The sequence below is a fragment of the Hermetia illucens genome, chromosome 1 (genome assembly GCF_905115235.1).
Source record: "Hermetia illucens chromosome 1, iHerIll2.2.curated.20191125, whole genome shotgun sequence".
NCBI classification, from domain to species: domain Eukaryota; kingdom Metazoa; phylum Arthropoda; class Insecta; order Diptera; family Stratiomyidae; genus Hermetia; species Hermetia illucens.
In genome coordinates, this window is record NC_051849.1 from 44,955,195 (window position 1) to 44,981,910 (window position 26,716).

At 39.2% G+C, this 26,716-nt stretch overlaps 1 protein-coding gene across 5 annotated transcripts in view; it reads left to right on the forward strand.

The window, feature by feature from the left end:
• LOC119655582 (chloride channel protein 2) overlaps positions 1-26,716 on the forward strand; it is a 129,406-nt gene that overhangs the window by 77,734 nt on the left and 24,956 nt on the right. For 3 of the 5 annotated variants that reach the window (XM_038061548.1, XM_038061525.1, XM_038061555.1), the window contains one exon: positions 18,342-18,449. In XM_038061548.1, the coding sequence (XP_037917476.1) occupies positions 18,342-18,449 (108 nt within the window). Of the gene's footprint in view, positions 1-9,403; positions 9,922-18,341; positions 18,450-26,716 lie in introns of those variants that run through there. The other 2 variants (XM_038061539.1, XM_038061531.1) reach the window with 2 other exon arrangements.

A 26,716-nucleotide genomic window follows, 5' to 3' on the forward strand; every position in this document is an offset into this window, starting at 1 on the left:
TCTGTTTATGTGTTACTAAGTTAATCTTAAATGGGCTTGCCGTCCTAACTGGCGTTTGTGTTGCAACCGCAAGAATGTCGATCAGTCCTTGTAATGCTTTGGTAAATGTTCTCATGAAAATTGCCCGAAATACTCTAATACTAGCATCGAAGTCATATTAGTGATACCCCGAATCAAGGTGGTGGATGTTTAAGGATTGTCTTTAAAAAAACAAGGGGGGGGAGGAGGGCTGACTTCTCACAAAGTATGGTACAATGCGTTCACTGTCCTCCTGCTAGTAATACTTCTAAACTTCAAGTCGAATAATATTAAAATGCCTCTGCCCCGTTAGTCAACACTTTTAATATTGAAACATTTTTTCCAATTGAGGGTATACCACTGATTTGGTGCCCTTTTGAGTTAAGTGCGATGTTAATAGCAAATATTCTTAACATGATTAGATTACTTTCCAGTAAACATGTGATGGTGACGAAGCTCTTGGGTAGTTTGCGTATTCGAACAAATAAAAGGCTTATCGCAAGCACGATTACGATGAATCAAAATTAAATATACAAACACATCTCTTCAAGAAATTTGAGCCCGAAATCATGTGTTCCAAACAGCTCTGAAGCAGAAAGGGAGACTGATGTATTCTCAAAACCCAAATACTAGAAATAATAATAGCTAATTTCGGTCAAAGCCACAAACTACGCACTTCAGAGTTGTACCTTAGCCAAATTGCAGTTAGTTGCACAAACCTGACTAGAATGATTGAGTCAATTATGTGCATTTCTTCTGCATATTAAAAATAGACCGACGTTCCTGCTTGAGTTTGTATAAATTTCAGACGAATCAAAGTGGGCATAATTTACTATTTGTTAGTGATTAGAAAAAAAGCCGATAATCGAACAGGGTGAGACGATCCTCATCGACCACTCCTGGAACAATAAATTTCGAGTATAAATAGACGAACCAAGATACGAGCAACCTGTTGAGAAATCTCTTCTTGGAAATACCCACGTTAGACGCAGGTGCGCCAAAATACTTTTGAATGGTACCCAATCGTATGTACACGTCCATATGCCTCCCAACATATCGATTATAGTTCTACTAAACAAGCTGTACTAATTCAGGGGTTTGGGTGCCAAGAAATTCTCAGACAATATCAACATAGACTACAGTGTGTGGAATCATTGCTTTACAATAAAAATGAGATACTCTAACATTGAAAAGCGTGTGAAGTTCAGCCACTAAAGCTAATCATCACATAAATTGCCTGCGAGAACATGGCAAGAGCTACAGAAATACAAAAGTATAAAAATAAACTAAATACATTTAGAAAGCTGATGCTAGAATTAAAGGCGGGTTTCGGTACAGTGTGTGTTAAAAAATGATAAGAGAAAAGTTTATACACATAGTTTCCGTTGATGTTTGATTCCAGCCTCTATAATCCTTACGCAGAAATGCTATGAGGTGGCGCAAAGTTGTCAAGAAAAAGGCTGAAGGCAGTAGTTATTTTTTCCAAACTCCATAGACTCCTGGGTGAATCATGCAATCCATACCGAATTTCGTGCAATAGGATTTTCAGAATAGACCTTAAAGATTATGATGTCAAAAACGGAACCCTTTTTCGATAAACTATTTGCAATCTTTAATTCAAGACTAATAAAAACCTAAATGAAAATTGTAAGACCGTCTTCTAACTAAGAACTACCTAAACAAAATCTCTCTATTATTTAAGACAGTGGGAGTCAATTTAAGTCACCTTTGCCCTTCTTTTCGTTTGTTTTTGTTTGTTTTTGAAATGAGAAACCATTCCCCTGTGAGGGATAAATTAAAATAGATTTAATAGATTACTTCCAATATATTCGAGTTTTTTGTTTAAAACCTACGAATATTGTTTCATAGTTAAATGTATCTTTCATAGCATTTCCTGATAATTTTTATAAAAGGCTATAACCAGGCGTTTAATCTCTTATAATGGCTGCACATCTCATTCTACAACCATTGCACGAATGTTGTCGATACTGGCTTTTTCCTTTTTGCTATAAACCGACGATTAGAAATTGTCTTTTTCTGTTTAGATGCCTGTAGGCTGAAAACATTTTTCTGTTATATGAGTAGATAGCTTGATGTGCTAGTGAGAGGTCGAGAAATTATATCAAAAGATTAAGAAGCCTCATTCGGTAAACTACTCACTTAAGTCCTTTTCTATTCCCTTTGTCTATAATTTCGGTGGTGACGTTTTATCTAGTCTAAAGTGACATTATTTGGCATCCTAGCAGATTGCCAGGTTTACTCTTTGTTCTTTTTTTGCAAATCAATTCTATTTCATCTTCAAATATCAAAGAATTAAACTCCTCTTTAGGAAAATTCCAGTAGATTATACACTGATTTCGTCCTTATGCCATAACTATGATCCCCCACGGCAGCACATAATGGTTCTGGGTATTGAGTCGTCCTAGAAGTAAATGGCGCATAATAGTGATGGGGGTGCAAACTTGTCGAAAAATTATGGAGTGGAATGAGGCACATTACCATGAACCGACAATAATTGTGTATGTGACTGACGCACTTCGCCCTACATATGGGTTTTAGGCCACCATTTGTTTGAAAATGAATCATGAAAGTCAGAAGATGGTCGTTTTTATGTTAACAGGATTTTGTAAGCATTATATTGAAAACGGAAAATTTTATTGTCGTTATTCAGATTTTCGATGCTCCTTTTCCTCGTAATAGAAGTAGAGTAATTGCCGCATTACCCGGAGGAGAAGTCTACTCTTAATTATAAGCTGAATTGAATGTATTAGTTGATAGGATATAAGAGAGTTCAAGGAGATGAGTATTGAGAAAATTGTCCGTTAAGCATCCAATTTGCATATGCTCAATAGGCAACTATTGAATTAAGCCTGCATTTGAAAAGTAAGACCAAAGTGGACTACTAAATTGGTTTCCACACATATTGCTCGTCAAAAGTTTATTGAATCAAAGCGAGACGCGATCCTTCAGGCACCGAAGTTGCCGCTCCAATGACGCGACCTTGGACTAGCGCTTGTTTGCTTTTTTGTTAGCTAATTTGAGAAAATAGATCTTTACATCCAAACAAATATCAATGTGATCTCAAAATATTAGCACTGCGTATGAGGTTTGGAAAATACACATTAAATTGCATTGTCAGGTACGCGGTGTATCAACCGAGATACTTGGCTTTGGAATGGCGATGTTCAAATGAAGCTCCGTGACAAAAAATGCCTCTACTAAAAGTTTCTCGACGATAAAACGCTCGCGAATTGACAAATTTATAAGGATGGCAACTGAGAAGCAGAGGAAGCGATCTTTATGATAAACTCGACACACGGGATGGTGAGAGAGATCTACATCGACTTGACAAAAGCCGACAACAACGCCACGAGCGTTATTGACACGAATGGTACTTAGCTCACCGACGGTTGACCCGCGATCCATAGATGGCGACAATATTTCGAGCAAATTGTAACTGAAGAATTAGTTCATCCTCCACTTCCGCAATCATTGCCGACATTTGGAGCAGTTCGCCCTGTTGCTTTCTATGGTTCTGAGTGTTGGCCGACTTGAAAAGACAATAAACGGCGCCTCACACCGTTCGTGAGGCTTTTTTTTTGCTATGGTTATGTAATTCGCGCTAAGGAGAATTGACTTGTCAATATTGGTCTGAACATCGAAGTCGATATTTAGCGATCAGAAGACGGGCCGAAACAACGGTGGCTTGATATGCTGGATTGGGATTCGAAGACCTCACGACTGAACTCAGATCAGGCCTTTGATAGAACAAAATGGCGCAACCGATCACAACAACCCGACCCCGCTTGCGAACAGGACAAAGGCTAATGAATAAGCAAAAAAAAGTCTTCTATTCTACTATCACTTCCTTTATATTTCTATTCCGGGCCCCAAGAAAACTCCGGTTTCAGGGGGTATACTCTTTCCACCAGCCTCTAGTCAGACTTTCCATGTTTAATCCGCCTGACACATTGCGCAAACCGCGGTCTCCTTCCGCGGATGCGAAGCTTCTTAATAAGTATAACTCAATGCCAAACAGGCTTCTGTTTGTTAAGTAAGTCAAGTTAAGTTAAGTATAACTCAATGCCAAACAGGCTTCTTCATGTTAATGATTACTTCATCCTTAAGAGGAATTACGTCAAACATAGCGAGTAATACAAAATACGAGTGACTTTTAACAGTTAACTTTAACACGACAAAAAGACACGGTTTTCTTTCAACATAACAATTGGCTTTAGCATGCCTTTCCGCCAAGTAATCTCACTGTCAAACAACCACCGACCTGAATTGCCCCATCCTCCATAGGGCCAACAACACATAGCATAACAGCAATTAAACGTCAACAAATATTTTCACTCATAATAGGTTGAAGACTACTGCTTAGACGGCAATTTTTTTGGAATTTACTTTGAAATCACAAAATTAATACTTACTTTTTTAATAATCATGAATTCAGGTGGGGTGTAAAGAAATTGGAAGATTAGGTGAAGGGAAACAAGTTATAAGGAAATTATACTCCATACAGGAATGAGGAACGACTGATTGTTTGAAATCCCACCACTGTAAAATGTGGAAATAGCAACATTCCCTTAAACTATGTCGCAGCTGAAAAAAGTATGGATGCTGTCATGGAAGATTCCACCATCTAGGAAGCTAAGGATTGTTCCAAAGTATAGGTGGACGTTTCCAATTGGAAACCCAGGGGGGGGGGGAACGAATGGTTGATTGGGAGAGGCCTATCAAATTTTAATAAGAAGTGGTTCTGATCATTCAGAAGCTCAGAAAATAGAAATAATAATTCCGACGTATCAGTACTAATCTATTACTGATATGCTTCGATCAAGATCTTAATAGAGGAAGAAGAGGTTTTCATTTAAAGAAAAAATATGCATTTAGGTTAAATAATCAACAATCAAGACTCCTGGAAATGATGCCCGCCGTAGGTCGTTTCTAACGAATCAGCAGCATTAGGGTAGTCAGATGACTACCCGTTGAGTGGACTTCTATCTATCTATCTTCTATCTATCTATCTTCTATCTATCTTACTTTTTATAAACGAATGGAAATGCTAGCAAGAGAAAACTACTGGCTACAGGACACGACACAATTTATCCTCAATTTCTCTACTTTGTTCATTTTGCTTTTTGTTATAATTTCGCGGTTCATGCTATTAGTCGCAGATGCCAGAGGTAGATAAGTGAAAATTAGCCGGCAAAGGATACTTGGCCAAGCCGTTTTCAAATTCTGGTGAATCTGTTGAGTGACTATTTCGTTACTTAGCGATTTAAAAAGGATAATAAACGGAGATAAACCAGTTGAATATTGCCCCTAGAAAGAGAAGAAAGTAGAAATCTTAATCTACTCCTAGAACTACAGTAAGAGGATATAGTAGCCTTGGAATCGGGGCAAACAAAATTGAGCTTCGTGAAAGGCAATTTCGAAAGCTTGAGAATAAGTGAGTTATAAGAAGTCCTGCGATAAGTGATATTAGTAGAGGCGGAGCACCGCATCAGTCCGGTAAAAACTCAAAAGAAAGTACTAATAACAAGGACGGTTCTGTAAAGTTCTAGGTAAGGAAGATTAGAAGAGTGGAGATGGGTGCGATAGTCAACACGAGGAAGTGGGAGAGTGGAGAGTGAAATGGGGAAGATCTTTTTCGAAGACAAGACAATCACAGTTGCAGGAGGGGGACCAGATCAAGATGCTTCTAACAAGGTAGTTGAATATTGTTAAAGGGGTTGAACAAACTGAAATTTTTAAGAGCTTATCATCGAAAGTTACACCTTTGTCTACGCTAGAGCTCCAGTGTGATAGAAGGTGGCCGCTAAGAGAGTAGGAAAACAAAGTGGGAGAGGATTTGAGAGAGTAGCGCATCGAATGATATTTACTAATATTTAGGTTCAACTAGGAACGCTCAAAGGGAACCAAAGTGTCTACTTTCGACTGTAGGCAGAGAAGTTATAGAGGAAAAGAGCAGGTTATCGGCGTTAAGTAGAGGAAACTCATTGATGAAAGATAGAGTACTGGACCAGAATTTGAGGAGGAAACCGTTCAATGAAATTTTCAGAGACGTTTAATGAAGTAGGGGGCGAGCCATGTAATGAGCGACAAAGGGACATTAAGTAATGCAAATTGGGACAAAAGTATCGTGTGACCCAAAGGCCTTACACCTATTCTCCAAACTTTATGTATATCAGCCCTGTATGGATGGTTAATAATAAAATAAGAACAATTATAATAATAATTGTATTATTGGGATATTGTTTTGGGGCACCTAAAATGGGCTTATCGATTCTCTGGCATATGCTCCGTCCATGTAAATTGAGATGCGATAACGATTGATACATTGATTTGCGGGCAAATGAGATTCATGGGCACCACATTAAGTGAGTGTTAGAGAATAAAGGATGCTAGGCTTTCGTCTTCTCGAAAAGAACTGCGTTTGTGGAAAAACTCTATCATGATATGCGCAGAGGAAGATTGAGAGAGGGTAAGTTTTACATACTATACATCTTCCAATTTTCCTCTCAAATTTTGGGAAATTTAGTTGCTGGGAAACGTGTAAAATATTTATGATCAATATGATGTAGCATTCAATGCGTGTCCGGATAGCTCAGTGGTTAGAGCACTAGGCTGTCATACGGAAGGTCGCGGTTCAAATCTCACTGGTGGCAGTGGAATTTGCATCGTGATTTGACGTCGGATACCAGTCGACTCAGCTGTGAATGAGTACCTGAGTCAAATCAGGGTAATAATCTCGGGCGAGCGCAATGCTGACCACATTGCCTCCTAGTGTACCGTTATGGTCTTGAATGAAGTGCTCTAACACACTTCAAGGCCCTGATCCAATATGGATTGTTGCGCCAACGATTATTATTATTATTCAATGCGAGAGAGATTAACGATCAATGATTAGCTGAAGCTTCCGGTCAGTCGACCAAATTTTACTTTTTATTAGAAAAACTGGTTAAGCTTGTTAAATTTTTAGGGCATTTCACGTCATCTATACTGCTCATTATCTCTGTTGGTTCCCAGCAATGTGCCTCGGCTCCCTGAACGATTTCCCGTAAAGTTTGCACTCTACTTCTGCTGTTCTCCTCCAAAGCAGGCCACTTCGTGAAAATAGTTCTCATGTCTTTGCCTTCTCCAGCCGTCAGCAACTTTCCAATCTTTAGTCTCTACTGAGGGTATTGGTGGTGCGTACCCGTCGTCTGTTTAGCAATGAACGATATAGCCTGCTTATATTATTGGTGTCTAGACCTCTGTGATGGAAAAAACAGCAACGAAAGTTGCCCAAGAGAATCAGAAAATTTGTAGTTGCAGGGCCGTTTCTAAGGTCTCATATAAATTTGAATATTTTCTGGTTACAGCCTAATATTACAAACGTCACCTTTCATTGCCCTAACCGTACATGTACATGTGCATATCAAATATTAATATTCGGTAACCAATATTACCAAATATTACTTATCGTTAGAGTGATATTCACCCTTGATTTATTGCATTCATAGTGTAAAATGTAAGGTAGCATCAAGTAGGTATGAATGAAGTAGAATGCAGGAGAACAAAAAAAAACACTTTTGTGGGGTTTGCACTCGACAGCCGCCACTCGTACAAGGAAGAACGGTGAGGTTTGGTGATGTTTTGTAATGTATCACATCGGGACTTATTACAAGAGCAATATAAGCCAGGTGCTGTAAAGTCAGGTGATGTTGTAATGTTTGAATCACGCTCGGTGATGGCAATGTAATATTACACTTTAAGGTGATATCACGTTTGTGATATTACATACCACATCCCCCACCATCCTCTAATTGCTACTAACGAATGAAACGAGCATTAGGGACAATTAGGGACAACGTATATCAATTTTGGAGAGTCAGTGACTCGCTTCCTCAGTGCTTACAATGGACAACAAAAACCACTGCTACTGACGTTTTCGCTTCCCATCCCTATCGGTCGGTCAGTAAATTTTCCTGTCGCTTTTAAGCTAGGATTCAAGCGAGTTGAAAGTATCTGGGACCGTTTCCGAAATTCTTGCTGTAAAAGTATTCATGGGAATTCAGTATTGTGTGTGGGCGAGCGAATCTTATGCCCCTTAATTTCCGCGTTCTTTTGGTCTTTAGTAGTTGAGCGAGCTCAGCGATGGTATTAATAATGTTACTTTTTATATGTTGTGCTGTTGTTGTCTTGTCCTAGTTGGTGTATTCTGGTTTTGGATTACCTCTTGGGTGTAGTAAATATATATCATGATCCTATTCGCTTGCATTGTCATCGTTAACCATAGAATGCTGTTGTTAATGATCAGAATTCTACAGATATATTTCGGTAGGTATTTGAGGATTATAGTGAGAAAAATATAATGTATCCGTTTGACCATTTCGTGTCACATTGGGTGTAATATTAGGGATGCTTCCCGGTTCACATTCTTAAGTTCCGAAGTAACATTCGCAACTTGGGCTCGTTGATCTCAGCTAAACTAGCAACCATTCTCTTTTCTAGTTTGTCATATTTCCAGTTGCTAGGAGTCTCTTAGATGGTCTTATATAAATCGGAATATTTTCTGGATCAAGTTCGACACTCTCTATCCAAAGTTTTTTGGATGGAGTTTATTTTTTTAGTCAGCGCAATGACGGAGTCGGTTGAGCATTCGCCTCCCTACTCTGTTAACCCGCGCTCAGATCCTCGTCATGGGGCAGATATTTGTATTCAAGTTTGTGGGTACTCCGTTGCTGTATGATTCTGACTACTATTAAGTGTTACAATGATGAAACTAGAGCATGAAATGTGTAAGAACAATAGTAGAAAAGAGAAACAGAAGGCATTCATTCATTACATTTTAAAGAAATCAATTCGTCTATGAACCATTTACTATTAAAGTAAAAGTTTACGGAGATATGTCTAAATTTCTCTGGGACTGCAGCAAGCAGAGGAAGTCTTCCTTCCACCCCTCGTATTTTCCATGAAGGGTCGTGAATGATCATATCAGCTTTCAACATATTTGAAAATCATAAGTCAGTTGTTTCCACTCTGCTACAAAACCTTCAAATTGAGTGTAAACACCACTAAATACAAATCATCGATAACAGAGAGGAAAAATGCTCTTCGCGAAAAGATCGTTATCGGCTAGATAGAAAAAGTCTGAAAAGTTAAGAATTTTCGTCATTTTTTGGCACGCAGCGTAAATAATTGTCGGGACAGCACTTGACCGCCAAAAGAACATTTTACTCGTAAACGAATTACCGGTGTCGATGCTATAAGACAATCTGTTCTGGTCAGTGATAGTTTAGATACAGCTCGATCGCATATTATTCCAAAGTGTCTGTCTGTCCCTCGCAATTGCTTTGATCAGAAACGCCATAAAGCAGCCACGGAACCTGACTGGCACCCTTCGAAATCTCACAGAAGAGCACGGGAAAACGGATTAGTTTTCTATAATGTGATGAATTCGCAAAAGAAAATTTTTTTCACGGCACATGATTTAAAAATGTTCAAAACGAAAAATAGTGAAAAGTACGGTTTTCGCGGCAAAGTTTCCAATGTTAATGCTAACAGCGAGAATTTTCAAATGAAAAATAGAAGGTCAGTGGCGGTCCAAGAATCGTTCGTGGCGAATTGAAAGAAGAAGGAAGTTTTACGAAAACGTGATTGTGTATTTTTCCCGGGATTTTGGCGTTGGAAAGGAAAATATCTTGAATGCCTCTAGTCGATGATTACAAATACGAGCGCGAGTATGCATTCGAGCCGGAATTATTATTGAAAAAGAAAGATTCATTGTATATTCATAGAGCCAAATATGCAAAGGGAAAACGGCAAACGGAGATCCAGCAAAAGAGTTCTCTGGATAGCCTTTTCACCGAGTATAAAAACGAAGCTGAGGCTGAGGTCGAGGCTTTTCACCAAGTAAGTCTGGAATTTGTTATATAAAGTAGCTCCCTGTAAAGTGCTCTTCTAATATCCTACGTTGAAAAAAAAAATCTTTAACTTCTTTTTATTACTTTGTTGGCATTTTTTCAATCTGTTCTCCAATTTTTGGCTTTTATTTAAATAATTCTATTGGTTGGCATTTTGTCGTTTTTAAAATCCACTTAAAAAGTGAAGCCTGACTGAAGTTTTATAATTAGTTCGCATTTGTTGCCATTCGCTCTCACAAATGTTTCCTTGTTTTTTGGATGAAAAATACAGTGCCCTTCATAACGAATCGAATATCGAATACTGTTTTAGAAAATAACAACGAAAAGTGTATTTTTAAGAACCGAAAATGTGGTGCACGATGCAGATATAATACGTACACATGGAAAGATACAATAGTATCTTATTGGTTTTATTTTAGTTTTCAAATTTTGCAGTAGTATCTTATCAAAAATTTTGATGTAGCAGTTCCAGTCGGATGCAAAGTTTCTATTGCTTATGGGACCCAATGTGTTACGGAAAGGTTTTGAGTTACTCCTTTTCAAAGTGAGAATGGTAGATTTTTACATTTATGACTAGCTTAAATATACAACAATTAAAGTACCCTACAATCGGCGCTTGGTATGAATTCACCCCTATTTACACAGCAGAATAGATTTTTATCTCCGGTGACAATTATCAAGATTTATAGTACATATTTTCACAATACATGCTTGGCACTTTTGAAAGTTCCCTCATACGATTTCATTGTTTTAGTCTAAAAATAAGTTATTTTCCACCTCTTCACGAGAGTAGTAGACACAGATCTACATAGATGTATATAACATTTTTGCAAATGTGTAGTTTTCAATATGAAAGCTTGATGACGCTGCCGCTGCGAATCGGAATGTTTTTGTTTGATTTTTTAGAAAACCACTTGTAACCGGACAATTTCCCATGCGAGTTGTCCGCAAATTTTCTAATCAACCTCGTGGTTCCCCATTTTGTCTCCATACATTTAGCCCCATTTGCTAATTGACAGAATTATGCTCGTGCTCGATGCCCTATTTGAATCAAGGATAATGTTAATCAACAAGAGGTGCATGATTTGTTTTCGTTAATAATATCTTATACAGGTGTCTTTGCTATTTTTATGAGGAATACTTTTTAACACCTACATGTGTACAGGCATTCTCTCACGTATGCGCCGCAGGTTGAAAATAAAATGTGTTTGGCAGGGGGATCCACTTTTCCAAGGACAAGAATTCTGATTATCAGTACGCGTTGCAGGAAATAGCTTTCTAACTTATTTAAATTCAGTCTCTACAACCGATGAGTTTTATGTTTACAATAAGAAACTAATCTAACAAAAAACAGATAAAACCGCATTTCATGTTACTTCTTTAGTATGACTCATTTTCTGATCAACATCTTTACAAGTGCGAAATCCTTCAAAGGAGTGTTTAATTCCAATCAGTCATATAGAGTGTTTTTCCTTTCTCTCAAACAACCCCACAAAAACGACCTTGTCAAATTGACAGGAATGCTTTTTGAAATTCTTCTTATCAAACTTTCGTTGTAATCAAGTAATTGAACCCTTTTACTCAATTAAACTGGGTCGTTGTTCAGTATAAGTTTGTATTCCTTAATCTGGACTATGATAGTCCAGATTAAGGAATACAAACTTATACTGAACGTAAGAAATACAAACTTATACTGAAACGGATATGATATCCGTAATGAAGATATCCGCGAACGATTTGGTGTTGCACTAATCGTGGAAAAATTGCAAGAGAGGCGTGTTCGATGGCATGGTCACGTAATTCACGCTAACGAAAATTCACTTGCCAAGATTGTTCTAAATATCGAAGTTGATGTTGAACGACCAAAGGTCGGCCGAAACAATAGTGGCTTGATGGGTTGGATGGTAATTTGAAAGTCCCCCGATTACATCTAGATCGGGCCTTTGACAGAACAAAATGGCGGAACCGACCACGACGAGTCAACCCCGCTTGTGAACGGGACAAAGGCAGAAGAAAAGAAAGAATCTGGACCACCACTCTTTCCAATGAGGGCATAAAGCAAAAAAACTCGACCATTTATTTCGGAATCTATTCGACAGGGTATTTGAGACGATATTTTGTATGCCCGACGTGGTAAAGTCAAAACTCCAGCATTTTCTGAATCTTGTCTGTTTCCTTTCAATCAAGGTGTCACGCGGTAGAGCGATGATTTTGGATTTTCCGTCAGTTTTGGGGATCCTTGATTTAGGAAATTTTAAGTTTTCTTCAATATCCTAAAGGGCTTCCTAAATATGTCATGCATTTCCTAAATATGTCATGTTTATGTTCCGGGGATTTTTGTATGGCGAAAAACGCCTAATAATAAATTTAATTTTAAAAACTGAAAATAAAATAAAATTAAAACCACTCAAATACCTCTCAACTGAGTAATTACTATTTTCAACAATTTTGATTAACATAGCGATAAAGGACCTTAAAGATTTTATTTATTGATTTGCTCGAATTTCAATAGAGGCTTCATTTCGATCTATAAGTTGTCAATATGTCAAACTATTCACTTTATTGTGATATGTATTAAAAAAGCTGACTGACAGTTTTGTCTGGTGAGCGGGCGAGTTGCCTCTGCCCTGGAAGAAACCGTCAGTCAACTTTTTTCGTAAACTTGGGTGTTTAACCCGAAAAAGAGACGCCCATGGACCACACGCGAGGAAGTTAGTTGCTTTCTAAGGGGGCCGGTCCGTTATCGAATGGATGCGGACTCAGGACTCTCTGCATCTTCAATAAAAATCCTCAAGAAAAAAAGTGGTATGTATTGCTATTCTATGATGCAATATAAATCCCTCAATCTTACGTTTCAAGCTCTCGCAACCAAGGGTCTCAATTCAAATATTAGTGTAGAGGGATTTGTAGCCTTGCGAGAAAATTAAAAGAAATTTTGAAAGAGAAGGAAATGTAATTTTCCGTCACTTTTTTATGGCCGATTATAGATACATAGCTTGCCATCATTTTGCTCGTTGAACTATTTAGAAAATGCATCAGAAAAATTCACCTGATGTATTTTTGATTGGGATCTTATTATCAGTTGAACTTTGGGAAATAAAATATACAACAAAAATCAGCTGTTTAAGTAAATGGTTTTTCTGTCAAGGAAAAATTAAAATAAATATATTTCTTAGGCTTATTGATGTTTGGGAATTTCTTTATTTGGAACTTTTGACACATTAAAATCGACGTGTTTTGATTTATATTTAACAACAACTGCTTGGTTTAATTTATCTTTCGGAGTGTGTTGAAAAATTTCCCGATCATTTTCCTGAAGGGCTATAACCAGATCGTTAAACTGGATGTCAGATATTAATCGACTTAGCTCCGCATGTGTATTTGTCTCACAATCAAATTATAGTAATAATTCCAGATCAGCGCAATATTGACTGTATTCCCTCCTGCGTCAGCGATTGTTATTATAATATAATATGATGTCTTAAGGTGCATTATTTCCACAGGAATGGGAGAATTGTGTAATACTACACCATTTTCCTCCATTTTTAATCACATTTCATGTATGCATTCAAATATTAAAATTTAATTACTATTAATTTGGCATTTAAGCAAAAAGCATGTTTAGAAATTAATAAGGCTCTATTTCTGATTTTGGGTCCTTAAGGACTGACCGCTGAATAATACTCTAAACAGTTTCAATAGGACTCAAATCTGCTTCTCAACTATCAATTTATGAACATCACAATGTTTTGAGATGTTCGCGCACAAAGCTGAAGTAAGAATCTTGTCTAGATAAGATGGTAAGGCAAGTAATTGATCAACATTTTGAACAGCAAGAGGCATCTTCTTCCTTGAGGGGGGGGGGGATAAGTTATTTCCATGGGGAGAAATAGAGGAACAAGTTCGGATCAGCAATCATCTATTTGAAATGTTTTGCCAACATCCTATGATTGCAGCTGAGCCGCTTTCATCAACGATCATGCATCTTATCAAGGCGCTTTCAAATTATGTGCCTTTTCAAGGGCTACTTCAATGTCATTTTAAGAAATATCGGACGTACATATTTCGGAAAAAGAATCGTATGAAGACATAAGTGTGGGGGCCACGCTACTTCTAAACGGTTGAGTTGACTTTAAATACTTCATCAAACATTTTCTCCATGATCCACATTAAGGTCGCTTTTCCGGCCTGAGTTGATGAGATTTTTAAAAAATCCTTTTTGGTTTTGCAAGATCAAGATGAAAGCTTTTTTGATACTTGTAGATACAATTAGAATATTCAGTGAGTTCCTGTTCAGTACTACTTGCTTATGACGTGACAAAACCCTTTCAGAAAATTGTATGCCAAAAATGAAAATTAAATTCGGTCCTTGTTGGACTTCTTCATCTAGTTCAGTAGGGATATCGGCATTCAGTTGGATTTGGAGAAATGTCGCTTGAAAACAATTATTCGGGCAAAACGCAGAAACAATGAAGAATATAGGCAAAATAACACCTACATTGAAGGTATGGATCCGGATGACGTATACAAATATCTCGTTACATTTCAGGCAATAATAGCTCCTAACTTGAGCGGCGTCTCGATCTTATCCTGAAAACTGAACTGTCCGGAAAATAGAATCCAAGCAATTAACGTTCTTGCCATTCCCATTCTTCTTCAGTATGATACAGCGCAGCAATATGGATTTAGAGTTTGTCAGCAGACGGGAAAGAATAGGTCCTGCAAATAGCAACATGCACAATAGAGGTGTCGAAAAGTTGAGGATCCATTTCCTGCGTGATTAGGCAGGAATGGGATTCTTAGTTTGGAAACTTTGCATTACAATCAAGTGTATTCTCTTCCTTAGTTCGTCCATGAGAAACAATATATCATATCAGGCTACCATCATGGTAAATAATAAATTATTTCCCTTGAAGTTGAAGAACAGAGAATGTGAATTCACCCCACCTGAAGATCAACATACGCAAAAAGAAACTCATTCATTCATTCATGGAGAATATATCAAAAATGTATTGTTAGCAGCCATTGACATCGAAACCTATAATAAATCGTTAATTAATGACTTACACACAATTACAGCTGATAGCATCACATCCACTAACGGAAATCCTAAGAAGTGAGAATCGAGTACAATGGACCACAAAGTTCTGAGTGCTCATAGGCTTTGCCTGTCCCCCACCTCAAGCGCACACATATAGCCGCGAAAGATACGGTGACGATGGTCGATCTAAGGACTGGATTATATATGGAGGTCGGTCATCTTTGCAAACTTATACTATAATCCGAATAGTCCTGTCCGGTAACAGTCTGTCCTAAGGGAACCGTTTTTCATCTAAAATTTTTACTGTCAAAATTTATAGCGCGGCCCTTCACTGAAAAAAGATGGTCAGGTTCAAGGTGGGGAATCCTTTCTCAGTGCAAGGTGTTCCACGCCTTCACTTACATAGTTATTTGGAATATTGCCAGGACGAAAACTGATCTGGAAAGCATGCAGTGCCAGATGCGGATTACTATGTCCAAATTTCGAATGCATCACCCATTCCACCAGGGAGTGGATAAACCTATCAGGGGTCCCTTGCATGAGGCTGCTTGTAAAGCAGATGCGCGTTGACTTTACTTTACTTAAAGGATCGATGGGTAACCGCTGCTGAATATAGAATATTTTACTAATTGCATTTAAAGTCAAAATGAACCTTATTAAGGTAAAAAGACAGTCTAGCTTTTTTGTTGCTCTTTTATATACATTTACTAACACAACATAAGTATATAAGGCAGTGCATCAGTGGCTGTTCCGAGGAGCTCGATTAGCGCCGTTTGTTATCATAAACTTCAAAAGCCATGACTGCTGTGGTAAAATCAGCTAGCCCGTAGCATTCACGAATGAAAGGAGCTGTCCCACTCTGCAGCTAATTATCTTTCTGAGGTCCTCAAAGAATGATTTACCTAGTGTGCTGGCTCTAGCTAGGGGGCTAGTCGTGAAGGAAGTGACTGAGGGTTTTCCCTCTTCTCCGCAGCTCCGGCAATGCGAATTATAGAATATTCTGGATCTGGCGGCTTGATCCCCTATAGGGCACTAGCCTGATGTTGATCACAAGGCCTTAGTGACCGTGATCCATCTTGCAGCCTACAAACATACCTTTCCCGACGATCCTTCCATGATTTCACTCATAATGTAGGGAAACGACCCCTGACACCAATATCACCAAGTCGTCGGCATAAGCCACCATCTTCCCCCGCTCCTGTCACGCCTCCTAACAGTCTTAAGGCTTGTACTTCTTCAGGGAGCAATATTTTCACCTTTAGCAGGTGTTAAAGATCTCCCTGGTCAGCTTCCTGAGGTTGGACGGATTTTCATTCTACCACAGTGGCAATGTTATGTTCCAGTTCATATGTCGTGCCAATCTTACCAATTTGAATTTGTTCTTGCTAACTTGACCAAATTTCTTCTAGTAGATCCTCCTGGGGCCTCTGAAAGATTTGGGAGATCTAGACTGAAAAGTATTCAACTGTGATCTGAGAAAGATCTCTGGTCAAACATTTTGCAGTTCATAACCATAAGGCTACCTCTGGTTTAACTGTTTTAATCTTCCATTGTAATCTAACCCAAATATAACTTTACAATCTTGAAGAAGGACTGTCGAAAATCCCTTGTCACCACTACTACATGAAATAACGAAAAATTAATAAATATAAATATCGACCGTGTTATAACTATAGGGCTGCTTTGAAAAACAACAAATTTATAGATGAAAAATCCAATGAACTAACAGATATTTACCGATAACCTACCAGCTGTTCAGAGTAGCTAATAAGTTTGAAAATGCAGTTGTTCACACCATCAACAAGGTTTTGAGTAATTGGGGTTCTGTAGGCTGCTGTGAGCTTATCAGTCCTATTGTATGGAAGCCACATACTTCACTAAGAAGTGAATAGGAAACGCTAGGGTTCTGTAGAATTCCTTGTTGGAAATACAGCTGCCTTATGGTCACTGTTTTGATGATACCGAATGTTGTTGTAAATGGAATTAAAGCTGATTGCCTAAAGGTTTTCTGTTACTCCAGGCGAAAATAAGAACATGACAAAACATCAATTCGTCCACCAACAAGGCAACGACTAGTTTTCTAGCTTATGCGAACTTATCTTTTTGGAATATACATAAAGTGAACTCGAGGAAAATGATGGCTGAATGGGTTTGGACTCTTTTGGATGTTACTCACTTGCTGCCCAACGAATTGATGTTTCGCCATGGCCGCCGGTCATATATCTAACGGTGAAACTTTAGGGAACCATCTTCCGCCACATTTACAATAACAATATACAGTATTATAGCGTTAGTGACCGTAAGGCGGCAAACTATAAATTACGCAAAGCCTTGTTGATAGTACGGAAAACCGCAATTTCAAATTTGTTTGACACTCTGGAAAGCTGGTAGATTATTGTTATTGATTATACAATCTTTGGTAAACCGGGCTAAAATATGTTTTTTAGAGGCACAATCTAGACGGAGTTTCTTACTTATAATGTTCCTTGAAGACCAAATAGATTTTTTTCTGCTCCCGAAAAATATTTGCAAACGTCTGCCAAAGCCTTAAGAATTACAGATGCAGTATTTATGACTGCGATACAGCTGATGAACATCTAAGCATTTGTCACATTGATACATAGGGCGCCGTTGTGTGTCTGCCACGTTTTGAAATAAGAAGCAACATTTTTTCCTGAAGTTTACCTTAAAATTGTTTGACTACTTAAGGCTGACCCATCTTCGTCAAAATTGGTAATAAAGGCTAATATTATACTTACGTGAGGATAGTGGTTCTAATACGAAAAGAAAGAAGAATGTCATGTGGAACGCATATTCAATGCATACCGGTCTGAAAATTAAAATAATTAAGATTTTTAGTGATTCTGCACAAATGTAAAGAAAAGGCAGTGAAAACACCTAGGACGGATCAACGATGGATAGGTAAGTCCAGATTCCGCACTAAACCCACATTATATCACTGGGTTCAGCGATGATATAATAAATTCAATATATAATAGATTATCTGCATTCACCATAAAATTGGGCGAGAACTATTAGAAAAAAGTTATCTATTTTTTTCATTTTGCATGTTTAACTTATTACACATGTATTTCATATTAATAACAGTATACGTATGTAATGGATGAACCCTCTCGACAGGGGCTAATCTAATATCCAATTAAGCCTCATTACAATTGTTAACGAGGCATTAGTTCTCCTGAAAACCTGATAATACTTAATTCACATCATAATTCAGTGACACTTTTAAAATTTGATGAACTTACCTGTTGGGAAATACATAGCATGTTTCAATTTAATTTCACTGTTTATAATCAAATTAGCTTGGTAAAATCCTCAAGTGTCTAATCTTTGCCATTTTATTGCAGATGTATGGCCGCTATACAAAGGATTTAGGAGAATATGCCAAAGATGAAGCAAGAAAACTCAAAATACTTGAAAAAAGAAGGAAACAAGAAGACAAAGCCAGAAATAAGGTAAGTTAACAAGTATCATTCATAAGTTTGATAATTTTTATTGGCTTTGTGGAGCTGAGCTTTTCTTACACATTGTCATTAAAAACACCCTCTGAAGTTGTATCTGTTTTCCTGCGAACTTTTAAGGGCATCAAAAGCGGAAATCTCATTTTTACGGAAGTTAGACTTTTCTAGACTTACTATGGAAGACTACATCCCTTGGCATTCTCTTCGTTTCCCCCGATCTATAGAATAACTAACCTGTTACTTTTAATATACAATGGAAGTTCGGTTGAGATCGGTGGTCGAGTACCCTTTGTATTTCCAGGTTCAAATTCTAGTCTGGCCATGGATGTTTGTATTTCCGTTGTGTTTTTGCTGCTACCGTATTTTTATCTCATTTGCAACGTAATCGGGGTTATAATAATGAAACTTAAGTACAACCTGATGAAGTGAAATCGTGAGAGGAGAAACTGTAAGAGGACGATAGATAGACATATACATATATCAAATTATACCTTGGATTCTCTTCAAAAAATATTCCTTACGTACCTGGTAACGGCAGACTATGAACTAGAAAGCAGCACAAAATAATGCTAAACATTACAACAGGGCCTAACAGGCGTAATATTAGCTGACAATCATAATTTGCTACTTTTGGAAAGCACATAGAAAAATGCCAATCGGAAATTCTAATTTTGAACCGACTACATGCACATCTCAAAGATCAAGATGGGACCCTTAAAAATTGTGCCTCTTTCTGGTCCTGCAAACCATGTGTCCTCAGGCCCCTTGAATGAATGAAGAATAGTTTTCCCGTGGGAACCGTTTAATAAAACAGTTGCCTTTCCTTTGGTACGAAGCCACTGTGGTTCACTTCAATTAAACTGCATTTAGGTTTCATTAGTAACGCACTCAATATTGTGCTATAAGACAAACAAGGACATCCATAATGCGCCGAAATCCAAACAAGATCAAGAGACTAGCTCTCAACTATCTCCACCATCGCATCCTTCATGAGGGGGAGTAAAGCAAAGTAATTTTCTCGTGCTCAACATGAAACCTTCCCCTTTAAAACTTATGACAACGAGCATATTTATGCAAAGTTCATCAAAATCATAAGAACACCGATTCATCATTAGTTGAGAAAAAGAGAGTTAACCAAGAAAGAAGAACGTAAAGGATTAGCATTCGCGTTCAATGTGAAATTCTGTAGATCCTAAGCCTCGATCTCTTAGAAATAACAGTGGTCATAATCATTGAAAATCCAATCTTAAGTGACGAACTAGCGAATGTAATAGAATTTGTCCTGTCTTGAACAGTCAACCAATTTTCATATTTTTTTTTCTTTTGAGTAGGGTAGGTGAATGAGTTTACGGACAGAGTTTTGGACTTTCGTAATGGTACGCCGTTAGAATACAAACTAAACATTTTTGCCATCAAAAAGTTAGCCTGGAACCGTTTGACACATTACTTCGGGCTACCCTCCACCTCTACCGGTTTGGAAAGCCTTCATGTTAGGGAGCTCCTTTCACCAACGGGAGGAGAAAGGGGGAACGGAGTTGTTAACTCAAGGAAGTCTTTACCATCCGGTCCTGGTCGAGCTCAGTCTTCTTCGTAACAAAAAAAAACCCGAACATAATGCGCAAACAACTCCATCTGCCAGCGCTCCTCAGCATCTCTCTGACAACATTATCAGCCATTTGTCTGCATAAACTTGCTGACGAAACCCATCTCACCTCTTGCTGGAGAAAAAAGTGTGATCGGCGTCTTCCACTATTACATTGCAGAACAAACAATCAGGAAATCATACCTTGTCAGCCTTGTGCAGGTAAGACTGAAAACCTACATGTCCACTTAGAAGTTGGGTAAGGAAATAATCAATCTCGTCATGCTTTCGATTCAGCCATGGATCCAAACTACCGATGAGCTATGCAGTCCATATGCCTCTTAGCTCATTTTCCCAAGAGAATTACCACCCGGTTAATGTGCGTTGCCATTCGTCACGGGGAATTATCTTTCTTATTGCATCTTGTGCAATGAATTCGCGTTTTCGTATTGCTGCAAGTAGCCATGTTCGGTATATTGAATGTGTCAAAGTGTCGTTCACAAGCAGGGTTAGCCCTTCGTACTCGGTTTCGCCATTTGGTTCTAATAAATGCCTGATCGAGATGCAATCGCATGGCCCATCCAGTGTATCAAGCCACCATTGTTTTGGCCGGTCTTTTGGTCGTTTACCATCGACTTCGATGTTCAGACCAATCTTGGCAAGTGAATTCCCGTTAGCGGGAATTACGTGACCATACAATCGTAGACACCGCTCTTGCAATTTTTTCCACGATGGGCGCAACCCCATATCGATCGCGGATATCCTCATTTCGAATGTGATTAAAACATGTCACGCCACTAGTCCGTCTCCATATATCATATCAAATACGCATACCAGGAAGCTTAGTATAGCGACCCCGGATCTAGCTCTCTCCGCATTATGGCCATCAACTCCAATTACCAAGTAATGCACACATAAGGTGAACACTTCCCAAAGGTTTCATCGTTGAGCCATGGCGGATAAAAGAGAAGCACTTCAATGATCACTTTTGCACCTAAAACTAATACATTACGATTACGCTTTGAGCTTTCGTGGTCCCTGCCGTCATAAAGATAATAGCCAAAATAATCCCGAAACTTATCAAGGAACGTCTCAAGGGCTTGATAGACAAAGCGCAGGCTGGTCTATTCTTCATTTCAAGAAAACTTTCGATAAGGTGAACAGAGAATTATCTGGTGTGCTCTACGCAGGAGGGAGAAGCTTATAGCTAATATCAGGGTGACGCAAAATGTCACGTGCTGCACCAAAGTAGAATCTCAGAGGATTTCTTATTAGTGGTGAAGTTCTTCATGTTGCCGTGTCCAGAGGACGTGGAGGAATTCAATTGACTATGGAATCTTTCCTCAAACCACTAAAGGCGTGGGTCAGTTTATATATCTAGGAAGTGTGGTTTCTCCCGACGGTGGCACCGAACTGGATGTTACTCACCACTAGACACGCTATATGCGAGTAGCACATGGAAGTGGCCTACAATGTAGCTCAGAAGCTCCAAACCGTCGTCATCACCTGTCTGCATTGTATCTTCGGAGTTCGCTGGCCTGACATTATCGCAAATGAAGAACTTGGACGGCGCACAGCACTGTCACCCTTTCGCAATGTGATCGGAAGGCGGAAGTGGCACATTAAGGAGGGGTGACAATTGCATTGTTGGCTACGCATGCAGTGGAATCCACTCTTACAAGGTGACCGACGGGTGGGTCGCCTCAAAGGCACAGGAACAGTAGAGAGGGTACTGCAAGCGTTTCAGGAAATCATGAAGAAGTTGAAGCGGATTTCGGGTAACCACGAACGATGGTGTGTAGGCGTGGTTGATGTACTATACTCTAGTAAGTGTTAACGGCAACCAAAAGTATAGTTGAGCTTCCCACTACTACTTCTTTTCTGTTTATAAAGCTTTGGTTGACGTATTAACAGTCCACCTAATATGCCCAATATTGTTTTGTACACAGTTATTTGTCGACTCTACAAAAGCCTGGGAAACCACTCAAAAAAGTGGGTCCAAAAGGTTCAATATTTTAACAATCATTCGGAAAGGAGTTCACTTACGAAGTACAGTTCTATTTACCGTTTAAGACTCATATCGCATTTTGTATCACTGAGATCGTGCTTTCAGCAATGGTAAAAAGAGACTCAATAAACTACGTCTGGTAGAACCAAGTAGCAACTTAGTGGTGGTAATTCGGATAAATCCATATCCGGCTTTCGTCAAAAATCAATGTAGGGTCAGTAAATCTCTTCTGATCACAGGAAGTAGCTCCTCGGAGATGGTAATTTTTTCATAGCGCGACCCTTATGCGGATAAAATGAAACCATCTGTATCGATATCAATATAAGGTATTACCGTCACGTTTCCATGCATTTTCCCCAATATTTGGTGACCCCGGGGTGATTTGCTTTTGGAGGGAGGTGGGAGGTTTCTCATCTTACAACAAACTGCGAAAATTTAGGGAAGGTTTTTTGATTGAGCGCCAGTCTCTTAATCTCGTTGCCTCGGGTTCGAATTTCGGTTCATCATGGATGTTTATTTTCGTCTTTGTGCTGCCCTGCTGCTTTCACCTACATAGCAACACAGTGTGATGATATTATAACTAAAGAGAAGGTAGAGCGGCCGCCTCTCAATTTCGTTGCTCTGGGTTGGAATCCCACTCGTCATTGATATCTGTGTTTGTTTCGTGACTGCGAGTAAGTTTCTGGTCGATCAAACCTTGGCCAATTAGCAATTTACATGAATACCAACCGCGCACGACGTCACAAAATTCTAACGCAATTGTATATTATTAACTAAGACCTTGAGTCTTAGAGTTTAAAAAATGTACTGACATTGACATGATCCTTACAATAAAGCTGACTCCAAAGAGACGATGCGATCCACTTCTTCCGAAAATCTCCTTTCGGAACAGCCAAAAAAGCTTTTTGCGGGGTTTTGTGAAATTATTTGTGCAGCAAGACACGAAACAATATTTCATCGTTCTTCTTAGCATTTCACGTCAGAAATTAATATTGACAGTTTTATATTGTTATAAGTAACTGCCAGTTGCCGGTCTACTGAAGTTTCTTGGCCCGAGTTGTGACGTCACAAAACAAGGCGCGAGTTTATTAGTCTGTTTGAATTTGCTTGAAATTTAAAATGCTGATAATTTCAAAAACACAGTTTTTTTTTGTTTTCCTTTTTTCACCGAACGCACTTAGGTAGTAAAGTAACGCTTACAAAGTTTCCAAATGATTTTGATATTATCGTGAGTTTGTGTCACCCTTTTCCGCGTTATAATGAATTTTCTAAGTTTGTTCGGAAATGGTTCAAGTTATGAAACCTCATCGAAATGAATTCAGCATAAGATGTTCTCGCTGTTATTAGCTTGGTTTCACCCAGGACTTCAAACTCGCTAATTGTAACTGTATACTACACTATCATATTACACTTCAAACTAATTGAAGCCTGACCGTTTTGTTGGATAATACGCCATATTCCCGATAAGTATATGGGAAGGGTAGTTTGGATTTTATATGCCAGGAGCCCACTCGTAATTCATGGTTCTCCTACACAGATTTCCAGTTGCCACATATCTTGCTGTGTGGCTGATATTTGCTCTGCGAGGGGGAAGGGCATACATTTATGCGCCATTACTACCAGTTATAGGTTACTCGAATCCGTTGACAATTTCTTACATGAGGATGGGACGATTCTGTAGCTCATATATATAAAAAATTTATAAGCAATACTACGACCGATGTGAATTATTATTATGTGTATTATCTTATTATTATCTATCGTATGTGATTCCACTTCCTCATTACAGGGTGGACACATGGATAATTCCTATTCTGAACATATGCCCAGCTAGTGGAATATGGCCAGCAGCATTAAGGCCTCGCCACCTGTCATTATGGGAATCTTCTTCCCAGTTTCTGATAGCAGCATCACCGACACCCCAATTGTTGGTCAACACAATGACCAGGTACTCAGAGTAAATCCACCATATTGAATCTAGAAGCAGAATTCAATCGGTTTCTATATTCCTGAACGATTTTTGAAGTAATCAAAGTACTACTGAACGCCCTCAATGCAGCTTGACTATCGCTACAGATTGCGATGCGCGTACCCTTCAACCGCTCATCAATCATCCAGGTTGCCGCCCTTAGGATTGCATAGACTTCAGCCTGAAAGACCGTTGGATATTGTCCCAAGGGAAAAGACCACTTCTCGTATTTATTGGAGAGATAGACTCACCGGACATTGTACCAGAACGTGTATGGAGGCGGCAGTGTGCGCAGATATCCCTAGCTTTCCCATGTGATAGTTCAGTCAGCAGTAATCAGTGAGTATCCCCACTATAATCCGGAGGCTCTTCTTGGTGAGGTTTAAACAAACCTTTGAGCGCTTTGGTTCATATCTCCCCATAGGTAATCTCTGGGCCTTTCCCGGTAAGTCCGCCCATATAGTTCCCTAAGCCATTCCACTTCATTTTGCAATGTCGTTAGTCCGCTAACCCACCACGGCTTGAAACCCAGAGCAGCCAGATCTTATTGTGCGAGGCAAGCACGTTCAGTTTCTCAAAGCATTCCCATATCAGTTCATAGCTCTCCTGGTTGAAATTAATAGCTTTGGTCGCCGCTTGGCTGTCGGTCAGAACAGCAATGTTCTGCGATTTATTGAGATTGAGGAAGGCACTTTCCGCCGTATATTCCCGCCCGGAATATACGTTGGTTCAGTGTACGTTTTCCTTGGACAAATGACCCCGCGCTTGCGCTTTCTACTATGAGGGATCAATCAGTGTACCAGGTAGAGTGAAACTTTGGTAATTCCAACTTGGATGATTCGAAATCGTGAACAGTTCGAACTTTTCTCTTGATCTCTTGAGTTTTCTACTATCATTTACCGTAATTTGAACTTTGGATAATTCGAAATTTTAAGGGCAGTATCTATGGTAGTGTCCGGATAGCTGAGTGGTTAAAATGCAAGGCTGTCGTACGGAAGGTCGCGGTTCAAATCTCATTGGTGGCAGTAGGATTTGTATCGTGATTTGACGTCGGATACCAGTCGACTCAGCTGGAAATGAGTACCTGAGGCAAATCAAGGTAATAATCTCCGGCGAGGGCCACATTGCCTTCTATAGAGTACTGTAATCATGTTTATTTAATTTTATTTAATTTAACGGGCAATAAACAGAGTAAACTCTAAATAATTATTGTCCTCAGGAGGAGGAGAAAGCAAAAATCTTATCCTACTTTTAAAACTACTTAAAGTAGAGAAGTTAAAAGGACCAAGCTGTTCTGCGTTGTAATTTCGGCGAAGTCTAGGAATCGGGGAATGAAAGTAAACTTCGAGCTCTGTGAAGGGCACGTTGAAAATGTCTACGTTATGTGTGTCATAAGACGCGGAACGGCAAGTGATGTTGTCAGCGGCGGAGCAGTCCATCAGACCCGAGGAAAGTTTAAAAAATGTACATAGATCCAGATAGGATCTACGCTTTTGTAGGAAGGGAAGGTTCAAAAAGCGGAGGCGGGAGGGGTAGTTCACACGAGGGAAGCTTTTCTTAAAGAAGAGGGAACGGGTGAATTTACGTTGCACATTTTCAAGGGCAAGACAATCACAGTTACCGGAGGGTGATCAGATCACGGAGTAATGCTCGAGGGTATTTTTCACGAGGAAATTGAAGAGAGCTAAGGAGGGTTGGATGGAGTCAAAATCAGAGGAGGAGCGAAGTATAAAGCCTGACAATTTTGCTGCTCGATTGATGACATCGAGGCAATGGGTGTCAAAGCGGAGCTTATTGTCGAAAGTGACTTCGAGGTCTTGAGTGCAATTTAAGCAGGATAAGGATGTTAGAGAATAGCAAATAGAGTGACACTTTCTGACGTTTAGCGCTAAACCATTAGTCGAGCACCAACGAACCAGAGTGTTGAGATTAGATTGAAGGGAAACACAGTCCATAGGCGACGATATACCGGAAAACAGCTTAAGATCGTCTGCATAGAGCAAACAGGGACAAGTAAGGAGGGGAGGAAGGTCGTTAATAAAAAATAAAAATAACAAAGGACCCAGAATAGATCCCTGTGGGAGGCCAGAAGAGGGGGAGAGGGAGCGGGAAGTACAGCCGTCAAAAGAGACGCGGTAGGATCGGTTGGAAAGGTAAGAAGCAAGCCATAAAACAAGTGGTATGGGAACACTTAGAGACGAGAGTTTGGACAGAAGTATCTTGTGATTTACAGTGTCGAAGGCTTTAGCGAAGTCAGTGTGCATGGTGCATGGTGTGCACTTCTTGCCGTGAATTTAGATATTTGGCGACAAAGTTGGTAAAGTGAAGCAGGTTGGAGGTAGTGCTACGTTTAACGAAGCCGTGTTGCTCTTTCACTATGTGTTGGCCAAAGTGGGCGGATGTCGCTGACATATCTTTCCAGGATTTTGGAATAGGAGGAGAGGAGAGAATGGGTGCAAGCGTACGATCGCCACCTTCGTGTATGGGGATGATGAGAGCCTCTTTCCACAAGCCGGGAAAGCGATTCTCTTCGAGGATTTTGTTTAAAATAAGAGATCGAGGAAAAGAGATGGACTTACCAGTTTTGAGCAAAAAGAGGTTTGGAAGACCATCGTAGCCAGGTCCGACATTGGCATTAAGTTTGCCAATTAGGTATTCGACAAGGATAGAGGTAAGAAGGGGAATGGTAGGCGATGTGGGGC